The following is a 13,446-nucleotide window of genomic DNA, read 5'->3' on the forward strand; positions in this document are numbered from 1 at the left end:
GCTTCCTGAATATGGTTCATTACAGCTTTCAGGTTAGCGTCATGTTCTTCCTGTGAGGGCCCATAGATTATGACATCATCTAGGTAACACTTAACCCCCTTTAATCCACTGAGTATTTTTGTCATCATTTTCTGGAATGCTGCAGGAGCTGAACTTAGTCCATAAGGAACTCTGCGGTATCTGTACAATCCTTCGTGTGTAATGAAAGCAGTGAGATTTCTGCTCTCCTCATGCAGTTCCAGTTGATGGTATGCGCTTTTCAGATCCAAGGTGGAGTACATCTTTGACCCTCGCAGCTCAGCAAGTACGTCCTCGATCAGTGGTAATGGATGGCTGTCAGGGACCACTGCCTTGTTAGGTTCCCTCATATCCACACACATGCGGATTTTCCCGTTCTTCCTCCGAGTGACTACAATAGGGGAAACCCATTTGGATGAATCAACTCCCTCTATGATTCCCTGCTTTTCCAGTTCATTCAGCTCTGCCGTGACGGTATCACGTACTGAAAGCGGCAGGCGTCTGAGTTTTTGTTGCACTGGTTTAACATCTGTGCGTATCTGCACCTTATGTACAAAACCTTTAGCATGTCCAATGTACAACGTGGTTGTAGTTTCAGGGAGTTTAGGTAACTGTGAAAGCATGGCACAATCCACTGTTGGTTCCACCAACTTTCCTCCTTTAATCTCTATGTTGAGGTCTTCACATAGATCTAGCCCAATGAGGGGTGTACCGGACTTTACAATGTTGAAAAATCCAGTTGCAGTTCTCTGTTGGTATGTTACTGTCGCTTTAAGACGTCCAAAAACTTTTAGGTTCTGTCTTGAGTATGTCAACAGTTTTACTGTAGGTGGGCTAAGTTTACTTGTGCTGAAGTTTTCTCTGTACAGTTTTTCGGGTAGTATTGAAACAGCAGATCCTGTGTCAACTAACATGTCACTTGTATGTGTACTTGTAGGTGATGTAGCCAGAGTGAAAGTTCCAATTAGTTTTCCTTGTATATCAGTCTTCTTGCCAACATTGAGGGCAGTCACTTCAGGCAAACTCACTTCATTGACTGATTTAGCAGAGGATTTGCACACTCTGGAATAGTGGCCTATCTTCCCACATGTTTTGCATTTAACTTCTTTAGCTGGGCATGACTGGTCGTTAGCAAGGTGATCAGCAGAGCCACATCTGTAACATTGTTGAATGGCATCATTCCGTTTTCCCCCTTTGTGCTTATACTTGTCATTGGGGTGTCCTGCCTTCTTATTTCGACTGCAGAGACTAGCTTCGTTCCACTGTCAGTGAATGTTTTTGCATCAGCAACGGCAATTTCAATTCGTCTGGCTAGTGTAAGTGCCTTGTCAAGAGTTAGCTCGGGTTCTAACAACAGTCTTTCACGTATACGAGGCACACACGTTTTCTCCACTATCTGATCACGTATCATTTCATTTTCCATTGCACTGAAATTGCACGTTTTCACTAGCTCACGCAGCGCTGCCACATAGTGATCCGTTGACTCACCCATAGCTTGAGCGCGCTGCCGAAAACGGTACCTCTCGGCGACCACGTTGACTTTTGGGGTGAAGAATGTTTGCAAAGCCAGTAAACTACCATTGTAGGTATCCTCAGTAAGCGGCAAGGTATTGTACAACCTTTGTCCTTCTGTTCCCAGACAGTGAATCAGCAGGGCTCTTTTCCTCTCCGCGGAAAATTCTTGACCTCCGATTGCTAGCAAGAAGTTGTCGAATAGCTTCTTCCAATCCTCGAACGTAATCTTCGGCTCTCCCGGGCACTCCAGGAACGCAGAGGGCGGTTGTAAACCGAGTAAAGCCATTCTTTTATTTCTTTATCCTCGTCGCCACTTGTTATGTTGGGTGTGTAGTAGTAACCAACACGAACGCGTTACTTTCCAGTCAGCATCTTTATTCACGTACCTGTATTTACCTACATTACATTCTTCTTCTCTCCTCACCTCACCGCACCTCCTCCGTCTGACTCACTACGCCATCTAGAGGCTGTACAATGTAACTGAACTAACTACATAGTTAACTCAATGCAGTAGTGAACACAACACTAATCAACATGTTGCTCTTCTTCTTTGTGAGTACTGGTGAGTTTTCTGTAGCTTTCTATGGCTCTTCTGTGGGTTTTTGCAACTTGTGATTGGATACTCACTGTTGATTAGACATTTTATGATATATATTTTTACGTTCCCTCCGCAGTCTACCACAAGTTCAAATGTTTTTATATACAAAATAACTGTGATCCTAGGCATGGCCACCCTACTCACTGTACCTTGCAGGTTTAAAAGAAAAACATGTATACATAATTAGCCTATATTATTACATTAATGTTAGCATTTTAGATACTGTAACTAGCGAGTTGCCTGCAGCAAGTTGCCAGCTAACTAGGGAGCAGCAGCGCTAGCTTCCAGCGGTCATAACCCAAAGCTCATGACCATATGTGAGGATGGGAACGTAGATTGACCAGTAAATTGAGAGCTTTGCCTTCCGGCTCAGCTCCTTCTTTACCACAACGAGTCGATACAGTGTCCGCATTACTGAATAAAAAGCAGAGACCTAATCCTGCATCCACCAAACTGGATCCCCTCAACGCCCTGACTGCGCCTAGAAATTCTGTCCATAAAAGATATGAACATAATCGGTGACAAAAGGCAGCCTGGCGGAGTCCAACCCTCACTGAAAACAGGTCCGACTTACTGCCGGCAATGAGAACCAAGCTCTGACACTGATCATACAGGGAGTGGACCGCCACAATCAGACAGTCCGATGCTCCATACTCTGTGAGCACTCCCGACAAGACTTCCTGAGGGACACGGTCAAATGCCTTCTCCAAGTCCACAAAGCACATGGAGACTGGTTGGGCGAAGTCCCATGTACCCTCAAGGACCCTGCCGAGAGTATAGAGCTGGTCCACAGTTCCACGACCAGGATGAAAACCACACTTCTCCTCTTGAATCCAAGGTTCGACTATCCGATGTAACCTCTCCAGTACACCTGAATAGACCTTACCGGGAAGGCTGAGGAGTGTGATCCCACGATAGTTGGAACACACCCTTCAGTTCTCCTTCTCAAAGAGAGGAACCACCACCCCGGTCTGCCAATCCGGAGGTGTCTCAACAACCTCAGTCCCAGAAATAGGATTGCCCCCCACACATTTCCCATGCACTGCTTCCTCATAGGAAGACGTGTTGGTGGGATTCAGGAGGTCTTTGAAGTATTCCCTCCACTGATCCACAACATCCACAGGCAAGGTCAGCAGCACACCATCCTCACCATAAACGGTGTTTACAGTGCACTGCTTCCCCTTCCAGAGGCGGCGGTTGAAGGTCCAGAATCGCTTCGAAGTGGTTTTCCATTGCTTCCCCAAACTCCTCCCATGTCCGAGTTTTTGCCTCCGCGACCGCCGAAGCCGCACACCGCTTGGCCTGTCGGTACCTGTCCACTGCCTCTGGAGTCCCATGAGCAAAAAGGACCCGATAGGACTCTTTCTTCAGCTTGACGGCATCCCTCACCGCTGGTGTCCACCAGCAGGTCCTAGGATTACAGCCACAACAGGCACCAACCACCTTGCAGCCACAGTGCCAATCGGCCGCCCCGACAATAGAGGTACGGAACATGGTCCATTCGGACTCAATATCCAGCGCCTCCCTCATGATGTTCAAAGTTCTTCCGGAGGTGGGAATTGAAATTGTCTCAGACAGGAGACTCTGCTAGACGTTCCCAGCAGACCCTCATATTGCGTTTGGGCCTGCCAGGTCTGTCCAATACATGAGACCGCAAATCTGATGACACAACTACAAAGTCGATCATTGAACTGTCCTGGTGGTAAGTGCACATATGGCCACCCTTATGTTTGAACATTGTGTTTGTTATGGACAATCTGTAAAAAGCACAAAAGTCCAATAACAAAACCACTCAGGTTCAGATCTGGGCGACCATTCTTCCCAATCACGCCTCTCCAGGTTTCACTGTCATTGCCAATATGAGCGTTGAAGTCACCCAGCAGAACAAGGGAATCACCTGAGGGAGCACCCTCCAGTACTCCCTCAAGGGAATCCAAAAAGGGTTGGTACTCTGAGCTTTTGCAGGCTTTGAGTCGTGGGGAAAAAACCCCAAACTGTTGCCTCTCACTGCGTGCAACGCCAGAGTGGAATAGAGTCCAGCCCCTCTCGAGAGAGCTGGGTTCCAGAGCCCTTGCTCCTTGGGTGAATAATGTAAACTCACTACAACAGTATGTTTTAACGCTTTCATGTTTTACACTACTTTATATTAGAAATGGCAACAGCGGAGGATGAATGCCCCATAACAAGAAGATAGAGAAAAAGAAGAAGCTTATCGACTATGGAGTCGACACGGACTACAAAGACGGATGCGCGCAAATTTTCAGGACTTATGCAGATCCCAAATACAGATCAGCAGGTGCCAGAAGGTAAGAAATGTTGGTTTTGCATAATATTGCAAGACAAAATGCCAGAAAATATGTCTTACCTTATACACACCATAATAATACTCTTATGTTGAAGCACAGTACAATCCATGAAGCGGTGCTGCTTCATAGCTTACCAAAGTCGTACTAAACCATTTTGATAGATTTTTGAGTGCCGTGTGTAATTTTCTATATTTTCAATGGAACATATACAATTTTGGTGTTATTTACTTGAGTCATATTCCAGTCTACATGTATCTCTTATGTGGGACTGCCATCATATTGCAGTCTACATGTATCACTTATGTGTGACTGCCATCCACTGGTCACACTTATCATTTCACCATGTACCAAATGAAATACCTTCGAGGTCGGTAAGCACAACCGAAATTATTCCGTACATTAGGCACACCGGGTTATAAGGCGCACTGTCCAGTTTTGAGGAAATGAAAGGATAATAAATGCGCCTTTGTCATGATCCGTGGCCCGGATCATATTTTGTTATGTTCTGTTAGTTTTGGACTCCCTTAGTTCCTGTTTGTGCACCTCTGGGTTTGTTTTAGTTTCCATGGGGATTAATTGGGTTCACCTGCCTGTGGTTAGTGGTCGGCACGCTCAGCTGATGTCAACCACTAATCAGAGAGCTATTTATTCACCTTGCTCTCCACGCTCAGTCTGGCTTCATTGTTTGCTTCTTGCCACAGTTACGTGAGTATTCCTTATCTCTAGTCTATGCCAAGTGTTAGCTTTAGCGTCCAGTGCGATTGGCACGTTTTTCTTCTGCCTTGTTTTCCGTTTTTGGTACTTGTTTGATTTCGACAAATAAATCATGTTCCTACCTGCCCGTCCTGTCCGGAATGGTCTGTCTGCATCCCGGGGGAACGAACCCCGCAGTAAGATGCGACCCAATCGTGACAGCCTTATAGTCCGAAAAATATGGTACTTCCAAACACATACTTGCCAACCCTCCCGGATTTTCCGGGAGACTCCCGAAATTCAGCGCCTCTCCTGAAAACCTCCCAAGACAAATTTTGTCCCGAAAATCTCCCGAAATTCAGGCCGAGCTGGAGGCCACGCCCCCTCCAGCTCCATGCGGACCTGACCTGTTTTCACGTCCGCTTTCCCACAATATAAACAGCGGGCCTGCCCAATCACGTTATAACTGTAGAATGATCGAGGGCGAGTTCTTGGTTTCGTATATGGGTTTATTGTTAGGCAGTTTCATTAACGTCCACACAACAACAGCAGTCACGTTTTTGTCTACCATAAAGCAGTTTGTCTGCCGTAAACAGCAATGTTGTGACACTCTTAAACAGGACAATACTGCCATCTACTGTACATGCATATGTGACAATAACATCTAGGGCTTTTAGAGAGTGCAGTGCACAACTGCACATACAACAAGTAGACGAAGCAGAAGAACGAGGAAGATACAGCCGTGGCGACGCCGACGACGAGTAAGATGAAGAAATACGCTTGTAAGTTCCAAGCCGCAGCTGCGATTGGACCCGGATAGCCTCCGGGAAGAAGTAGTGGACTACCAAGTGCTTGGCAGTGAAGATCTTCCTCAGGAAGCAAAGATTGACCGGTTTTGGGCCATGCTAGGGAGAGATGGAAGATTCCAGACTCTAGTGCATTTGATGAAAGCACTTTTGTGCGTGCCACACAGCAATGCATCATCAGAGAGGGTGTTCAGCATGGTTAGAAAAATAGTGACAGAGAATAGAACAAGGATGGACAATTCAACCTTTAACTCAACAATGAGTAGATGAGTGTTATGTGTGTGTATATGTGTAAATAAATGAACACTGAAATTCAAGTATTTCTTTTATTTACATATATATATATATATATATATATATATATATATATATATAAATATATAAATAAATAAAATAAATATATATATATATATATATATATATATATATATATATATATATGTAGCTAGAATTCACTGAAAGTCAAGTATTTCTTTTATTTATTTATATATATACATTATATATATATATATATATATATATATATATATATATATATATATGAAATACCTGACTTGGTGAATTCTAGCTGTAAATATACTCCTCCCCTCTTAACCACAACCCCAACCACGCCCCCTGCCCCACCCCCCCACCTCCTGAAATCGGAGGTCTCAAGGTTGGCAAGTATGTCCAAACAGCACCTTTAACTTAAAGCCAATGGAGCAGCTCTCCTAGCTAGCATTTGCTTACCACTCGGTAGTAGCCTGAGCTGCTGTGAGCAAGGTGCTCTGTCACTATGCCAGAAAAATAGTTCCTCTGTGTTAGTTCCTATAATAACAATGCCGCTACAGCTTGGTTAATGTGCACATCACAGCAGGTAAATGGAGCGTTGTTTGAAATTTTTGGATGTTTTTAAGATAGTTTGAAAGGTGGAATCGTATAATCCCCATTACTTGTTAGCTGCCTCTGCTAGCAGTTTTTCACTATCTAGAAAACACAGAAAAGGGAGAGCTGTGTGTTCTTGTCTTACACACGAATAGACTTGTATTACCATTGCACATTAAGAAAAACGAAATTGCATTACAGTTAAAAATATATGAGGATTGTGGATGATAGGCAACATTTTTTTAAAAGTGCTGTTTTCCTTTAATGCAATAATAAACTTCCCTGATGATGCTGTTTGAACTTCAGAAAGCCCGAAAAGCAGAAACACGGAAACAATCCTCAATGACGAGAATGCCTTAATGCCAACTTTTTTACGTACCCTGTCAGATTTACTGATGTTGCAAGAAATCCCCCAGACGTTTTTGTTAAACCACATGATTACCGAGTCTACAAATATGCTCTCTGACAAAGCACTTTGCGAACATGCTGTATTTTAGATTTGTCTTTATACTCACTGTTTGTCTGGCTTGCTTCATGTTGCGGGGCTGTGAGACTGGAGATTTCTGTCACCAGCAGATCAAAACTTAAAAACACAAGTAAAGACCACGTGACGACAAAATAATGCAGTTGACACTCAGACATGTTGGGTTTTACTAGTCAAATACAAATGTATTCTTCTGTTCCAGAACCATACAAATCAAACAACAGTGCTAAGACCCTCATGGGTACAAATTCTTGACCAAAGGTCATGTTGACCATTTCTCTGCAATATGAACTTCGTTTATCAGCTGCCCCCGTTCCACAACTAGAAATACAATGCAATATTCTGGGAGCATATTATTGTGAACCCATGCATGGAGTCAGTCATATGAAGTGCATATGTTCCTAAAACTTTATCGTTATTATGTAGGGCATAAACCCTCTATGCGGTTGTTCAGGGCCACATCCACTAGTTGGGGCCACAACCACAAGTGTGGGCCACGTGATTATGTCGGCCGTTTACGTTAGTAGTAGAGCTTTATAATGGTCGTTGTGCTCTGCAAGAGTTTGCTTGTTCTACTTTGATGGACTAAATAACCTCAAGGGTAAAATCATATTTTATTTTGGCTGAACTTGCATTCGTTGATTAGTCAACATTGCAGTGGTTTTAGTTCCGTTTAGCAGCATCGTGGCCATGTCCATTCAAAAAGCCCATAGAGACAGTTGCTAATTTAGCATCGCTTTAAACATCGTCATCCGTCATCATGAGAGATTTTCGGCCGTATTTCTAAAACAACCGTAATATTTAGTTTCATATTGTAGCCGAACTTGTCTAAAGAACATTTATTTTTTCATAATTTTTGCCCTTTTTTTTTTTTTTTACTTTTTCAATTAATGCCAAAGCAGTAAAGCAGTTTTGAATTAAATGGAACACTTTTCTTTCCCCTTGGACCTATCAACCTATGTTTTTACCTTTTCATATACATCATTAGTATTTAAACACAGGATTGTTGAAAATCTTGAATTGAATTGTAGCTGTCAATTTACCGTATTTTTCAGACTATAAGGCGCACTCAAAATCCTTTCATTTTCTCAAAACTCAATAGTGCGCCTTATAACCCGGTGCGCCTAATGCACGGAATAATTTTGGTTGTGCTTACCGACCTCGAAGCTATTTTATTTGGTACTTGGTGAAAAGACAAGTGTGACCAGTAGATGGCAGTCACACATAAGAGATACGTTTAGACTGCAATATGACTTAAGTAAACAACACCAACATTTTATATGTGCCATTGAAAATATAGAACATTAAACACGGGGCTCAAAAATCTATCAAAATGTTTTAGTACGACTTTGGTAAGCTATGAAGCCGCACCACTTGATGGATTGTACTGTGCTTCAACATACGAATATTATTATCGTGTGTGTATAAGGTAAGACATATTTTCTGGAGTTTTGTTTCACAATATTATGCAAAAGAAACGTTTCTTACTTTCTGGTACCTGCTGATCTGTATTTGGGATCTGCATAAGTCCTGAAAATGTGTGCGCTTCTGCCTTTGTAGTCCGTGGTGACATCGTAGTCGAAAAGCTTCTTCTTTTTCTCTATCTTCTTGTTATGGGACATTCACCCTGTTGCCATTTCTAATAAAAAGTAGTGTAAAGTTCTTACTTATATCTGTCTGTAAACTCGCCATGAAAGCACTAAAACATACCGGTGTAGTGAGTTTACATTATTCACCCAAGGAACTTTAGTTATTGGAGAGTTCCGGTCGGACGGTTTTTCACGGGACTCATTTCCGGCGTTGTTATTGCGCTAGTGATCCACGGATGAGGAGATGCTGCTCCGTTATTGATTTAAGTAAAGTCTGAATGTCATCAAAACAGTTCGCTCCATCTTTTGACACTTCTTCCACCCCCGTCCTTGCACGCTACACCGCTATGACAAAGATGACGGGGAGAAGACGCTGCCGAAGGTGAGCCACGTAAATAAGACCGCCCACAAAACGGTGCATCCTGAAGCGACTGTCAGAAAGCGGCTTGAAGATGATCTGTAAAACATAATATATGCATCATTTTGACCAACAAACCACCATTACATGTTATGTAGACCACAAGGAAGTGTTTTCAATTTAAAAACCAAAACAAATATATGAACCCCTTTAATGCGCCCTATAACCCGGTGCGCCTTTTGTATGAAAATAGACCTGACCAGACCCGTTCATTGGTAGTGCACCCTATGGTCCGATTATTCAAACGTGATTATTTCTAGTAAATACAAATAAATACATTATTTGTTAATATCTAATCATAAACATACAGTAAATTAAGTACATTTTTGTTGGTTGTGTCTTTTTTTAATGCACATGCTCCCATAACAACATTTACTTGTAGTCGCCAAGAGTAATACACAGTAAACCCTTGTTTATTGCTGTTAATTTAATCCGGGCGTGGTCGTGGAATTTCCGCAAAGTAGGAAATATTATCTATAAATTGAATATTTTTATACCTAAAGCAGAAAAAAACTGTTTATAACTTTCTTAATATATTTGGGGAAGTCTTCCTCCCGTGAGTTCACTTAATGCCGACAAACCCCCACGATAGCCCGGATGTCTGGTGTTAGCAATGTCTTTTTATTTGGCAGCGCACACACGCTAGGAAAAACACACTCAACTTTTCAGTTTCCGCTCTGTGACTTTTCAGTCTCTCTGGTCTTCCTTTTCTCTCACTATGTCCAGTGCGCGTCTGCTCAGCAACTTCAACTCCAACAGCTGTGTCTCGGTCCGGCTGCTGCTAATAAGCATGGCAGGATGATCTTCCCCAGCTGGGTAATCCAATCACCTGCCAGCTGTGCTTCGAGGCCGGTCCTTATACACCTCGGTCCGCGGCAGGCCCTGCAGACCACGCCCCCCTCTACAATATTGTTTTAACATTAAGAAATCCCTCGAGACATAGTGGTCAGCCTTATAGCCCCTAGCGTGTTTCATTAGCGATATTAAAGACCAAAATGGGGCCACAAAAAGCCAGAATGTAGGGCAACTACCCTCTACTATGTCTACTTAGTAGTAGACTTGAAGGATGTAGTCCCACAATACTGTAAAAAACTGAAATACTGAGATATTCAAATATTAGAGTATAGCGCTGCTAATTTCTGGCTGGCAGTACATAGTGTGGTAATCGCAGTGGCGGGCCGTGCGTTTCCCACCTCGGCCTTCAGTGATGTCCGACTTCAATGATTACCTCTCAAAATACCATAATTGATGTCACCATATGACCATTGCTGGATAAATACAAACCCCGTTTCCATATGAGTTGGGAAATTGTGTTAGATGTAAATATAAACGGAATACAATGATTTGCAAATCCTTTTCAACCCATATTCAATTGAATGCACTACAAGACAAGATATTTGATGTTTACACTCATTAACTATATATTTTTTTGCAAATAATAATTAACTTAGAATTTCATGGCTGCAACACGTGCCAAAATAGTTGGGAAAGGGCATGTTCACCACTGTGTTACATGGCCTTTCCTTTTAACAACACTCAGTAAATGTTTGGGAACTGAGGAGACACATTTTTTAAGCTTCTCAGGTGGAATTCTTTCCCATTCTTGCTTGATGTACAGCTTAAGTTGTTCAACAGTCCGGGGGTCTCCGTTGTGGTATTTTGGGCTTCATAATGCGCCACACATTTTCAATGGGAGACAGGTCTGGACTCCAGGTAGGCCAGTCTAGTACCCGCACTCTTTTACTATGAAGCCACGTTGATGTAACACGTGGCTTGGCATTGTTTTGCTGAAATAAGCAGGGGCGTCCATGGTAACATTGCTTGGATGGCAACATATGTTGCTCCAAAACCTGTATGTACCTTTCAGCATTAATGGCGCCTTCACAGATGTATAAATTACCCATGTCTTGGGCACTAATACACCCCCATACCATCACAGATGCTGGCTTTTCAACTTTGCGCCTATAACAATCCGGATGGTTCTTTTCCTCTTTGGTCCGGAGGACACGACGTCCGCAGTTTCCAAAAACAATTTGAAATGTGGACTCGTCAGACCACAGAACACGTTTCCACTTTGTATCAGTCCATCTTAGATGAGCTCAGGACCAGCGAAGCCGACGGCGTTTCTGAGTGTTGTTGATAAACGGTTTTCGCCTTGCATAGGAGAGTTTTAACTTCCACTTACAGATGTAGCGACCAACTGTAGTTACTGACAGTGGGTTTCTGAAGTGTTCCTGAGCCCATGTGGTGATATCCTTTACACACTGATGTCGCTTGTGATTTCTCCAGATTCTCTGAACCCTTTGATAATTTTACGGACCGTAGATGGTGAAATCCCTAAAGTCCTTGCAATCGCTGGTTGAGAAAGGTTTTTCTTAAACTGTTCAACAATTTGCTCACACATTTGTTGACAAAGTGGTGACCCTTGCCCCATCCTTGTTTGTGAATGACTGAGCATTTCATGGAATCTACTTTTATACCCAATCATGGCACCCACCTGTTCCCAATTAGCCTGCACACCTGTGGGATGTTCCAAATAAGTGTTTTTTGAGCATTCCTCAACTTTATCAGTATTTATTGCCACCTTTCCCAACTTTTTTGTCACGTGTTGCTGGCATCAAATTCTAAAGTTAATGATTATTTGCAAAAAAAAAAAAATGTTTATCAGTTTGAACATCAAATATGTTGTCTTTGTAGCATATTCAACTGAATATGGGTTGAAAATGATTTGCAAATCATTGTATTCCGTTTATATTTACATCTAACACAATTTCCCAACTCATATGGAAACTGGGTTTGTATATATATATATATATATATATATATATATATATAAGAAATACTTGAAAATATCCCCCGGGAAGAGCTGGACAAAGTGGCTGGGGAGAGGGAAGTCTGGGCTTCGCCGCTTAGGCTGCTGCCCCCGCGACCCGACCTCGGATAAGCGGAAGAAGATGGATGGCTGGATGGATACTTGAAAATATATACCCCCCCCCCCCCCCCCCCCATCTCCCGAATTCGGAGGTCTCAAGGTTGGCAAGTATGATTATTTGTGAATTAACTACTAACTATTTACAGTGATAGAACACAACATCTCCAAAGCATGCAGCAGCACACATTTCGAACAATTGCGTGAAGCATAAAAACAAACGAGAAAAAAAACGGTCACCTCAAAGAGAAAACGCAATCAAAACATGAGCTAAATTGTGGTTTGGAAAATTTTAAAAATACAAAATAATGCAAGTAGAGTATCTGTGAGGGGGTGCATCGTTTGGCCCCGCTCAGATTCGTTCCACAGTGAGCAGTACAATACAATATTTAATATAAAAGTGTGCTTTTTGAAAAACGTAAAACGCCCAACGTATTACTCGTTTGGCACCCGCCAATCAGGAGGGCAAAAACCCGATGACGTGTTACGATGACGTCAGTACACCAGGAAGCCGACATGAGGGCAGCTTGAAGCCGAACAAACCCAACTGACGTCGACTTGACAGAAGAAGCAAAAACAATGACAAACACAATAAGTTGTTTAAAAGTGGTTTTGATTATAAAGTCAGCGCATTCGTGATTGAATTGAAGAAGGCGGACATCAAGGAGTGTTGTCAGGTGAGACGGAAGCTAACTTTCGGCTAGCATGTCTGACAGTAGATTTTTTTAGGTTAGCTTAAAACATCGTTCAACAAAGTGATCTGCGTTAATTGTCCTGGACAGTCACTAAGTAGATATTTGTCATTATGAAGTAGAAAATAAAAACAACTTTTAGTTCTTTGGAAGGCGTAATTATTCAACAGAAAGCTCATTTTGTCATAGTCGCTCACGTGTTTTGGTTGTCGTGCTGACTGTGTTTTTTTTTTTTACACGGACAAATTCGAACAGCCGAAATGCACTTGGCATTAGTCATGAGTACAATAAGGTGCCTGGCCTGTTGCTCAAGTTGAGTTTATCATGTCATTTAAATACGAAGCCCTGATGTTGTCCTAACCCCGGAGATATACCCATCAAAGGCACAGTACAGACCTAGTCTGCCTTTGATCCGTTGCCAAGCAGGTCCTTGCTTTTATGACCGAAGTTCACCCATCAACCTGCAAATTTCATCATTTCTTTGGCTGTGTCAGTCATATTTACGAGTCAATGTTATTAGCTCAAGACATGTAT

The 13,446-nt window shown here is 42.5% G+C and overlaps 2 protein-coding genes across 5 annotated transcripts in view; one reads left to right on the plus strand and one right to left on the minus strand.

Moving 5' to 3' along the window:
• The window catches only part of LOC133617269 (scavenger receptor cysteine-rich type 1 protein M130-like), a 50,277-nt gene extending 42,759 nt beyond the window's left edge, over positions 1-7,518 (minus strand). For all 4 annotated transcript variants that reach the window (XM_061977163.1, XM_061977162.1, XM_061977161.1 and 1 more), the window contains exon 1: positions 7,316-7,518. In XM_061977163.1, the coding sequence (XP_061833147.1) occupies positions 7,316-7,442 (127 nt within the window). In that variant the 5' untranslated portion in view covers positions 7,443-7,518. The remainder of the gene's footprint in view (positions 1-7,315) is intronic.
• Positions 7,519-12,681: 5,163 nt separating this feature from the next.
• Positions 12,682-13,446, plus strand: part of LOC133617268 (ribosomal protein S6 kinase beta-2-like) — a 59,836-nt gene continuing 59,071 nt past the window's right edge. Inside the window, exon 1 of the mRNA XM_061977158.2 lies at positions 12,682-12,897. The gene's annotated coding sequence lies outside the window, so the exon portion shown is untranslated. The remainder of the gene's footprint in view (positions 12,898-13,446) is intronic.

The sequence above is a fragment of the Nerophis lumbriciformis genome, linkage group LG16, assembly GCF_033978685.3.
Source record: "Nerophis lumbriciformis linkage group LG16, RoL_Nlum_v2.1, whole genome shotgun sequence".
NCBI lineage: Eukaryota > Metazoa > Chordata > Actinopteri > Syngnathiformes > Syngnathidae > Nerophis > Nerophis lumbriciformis.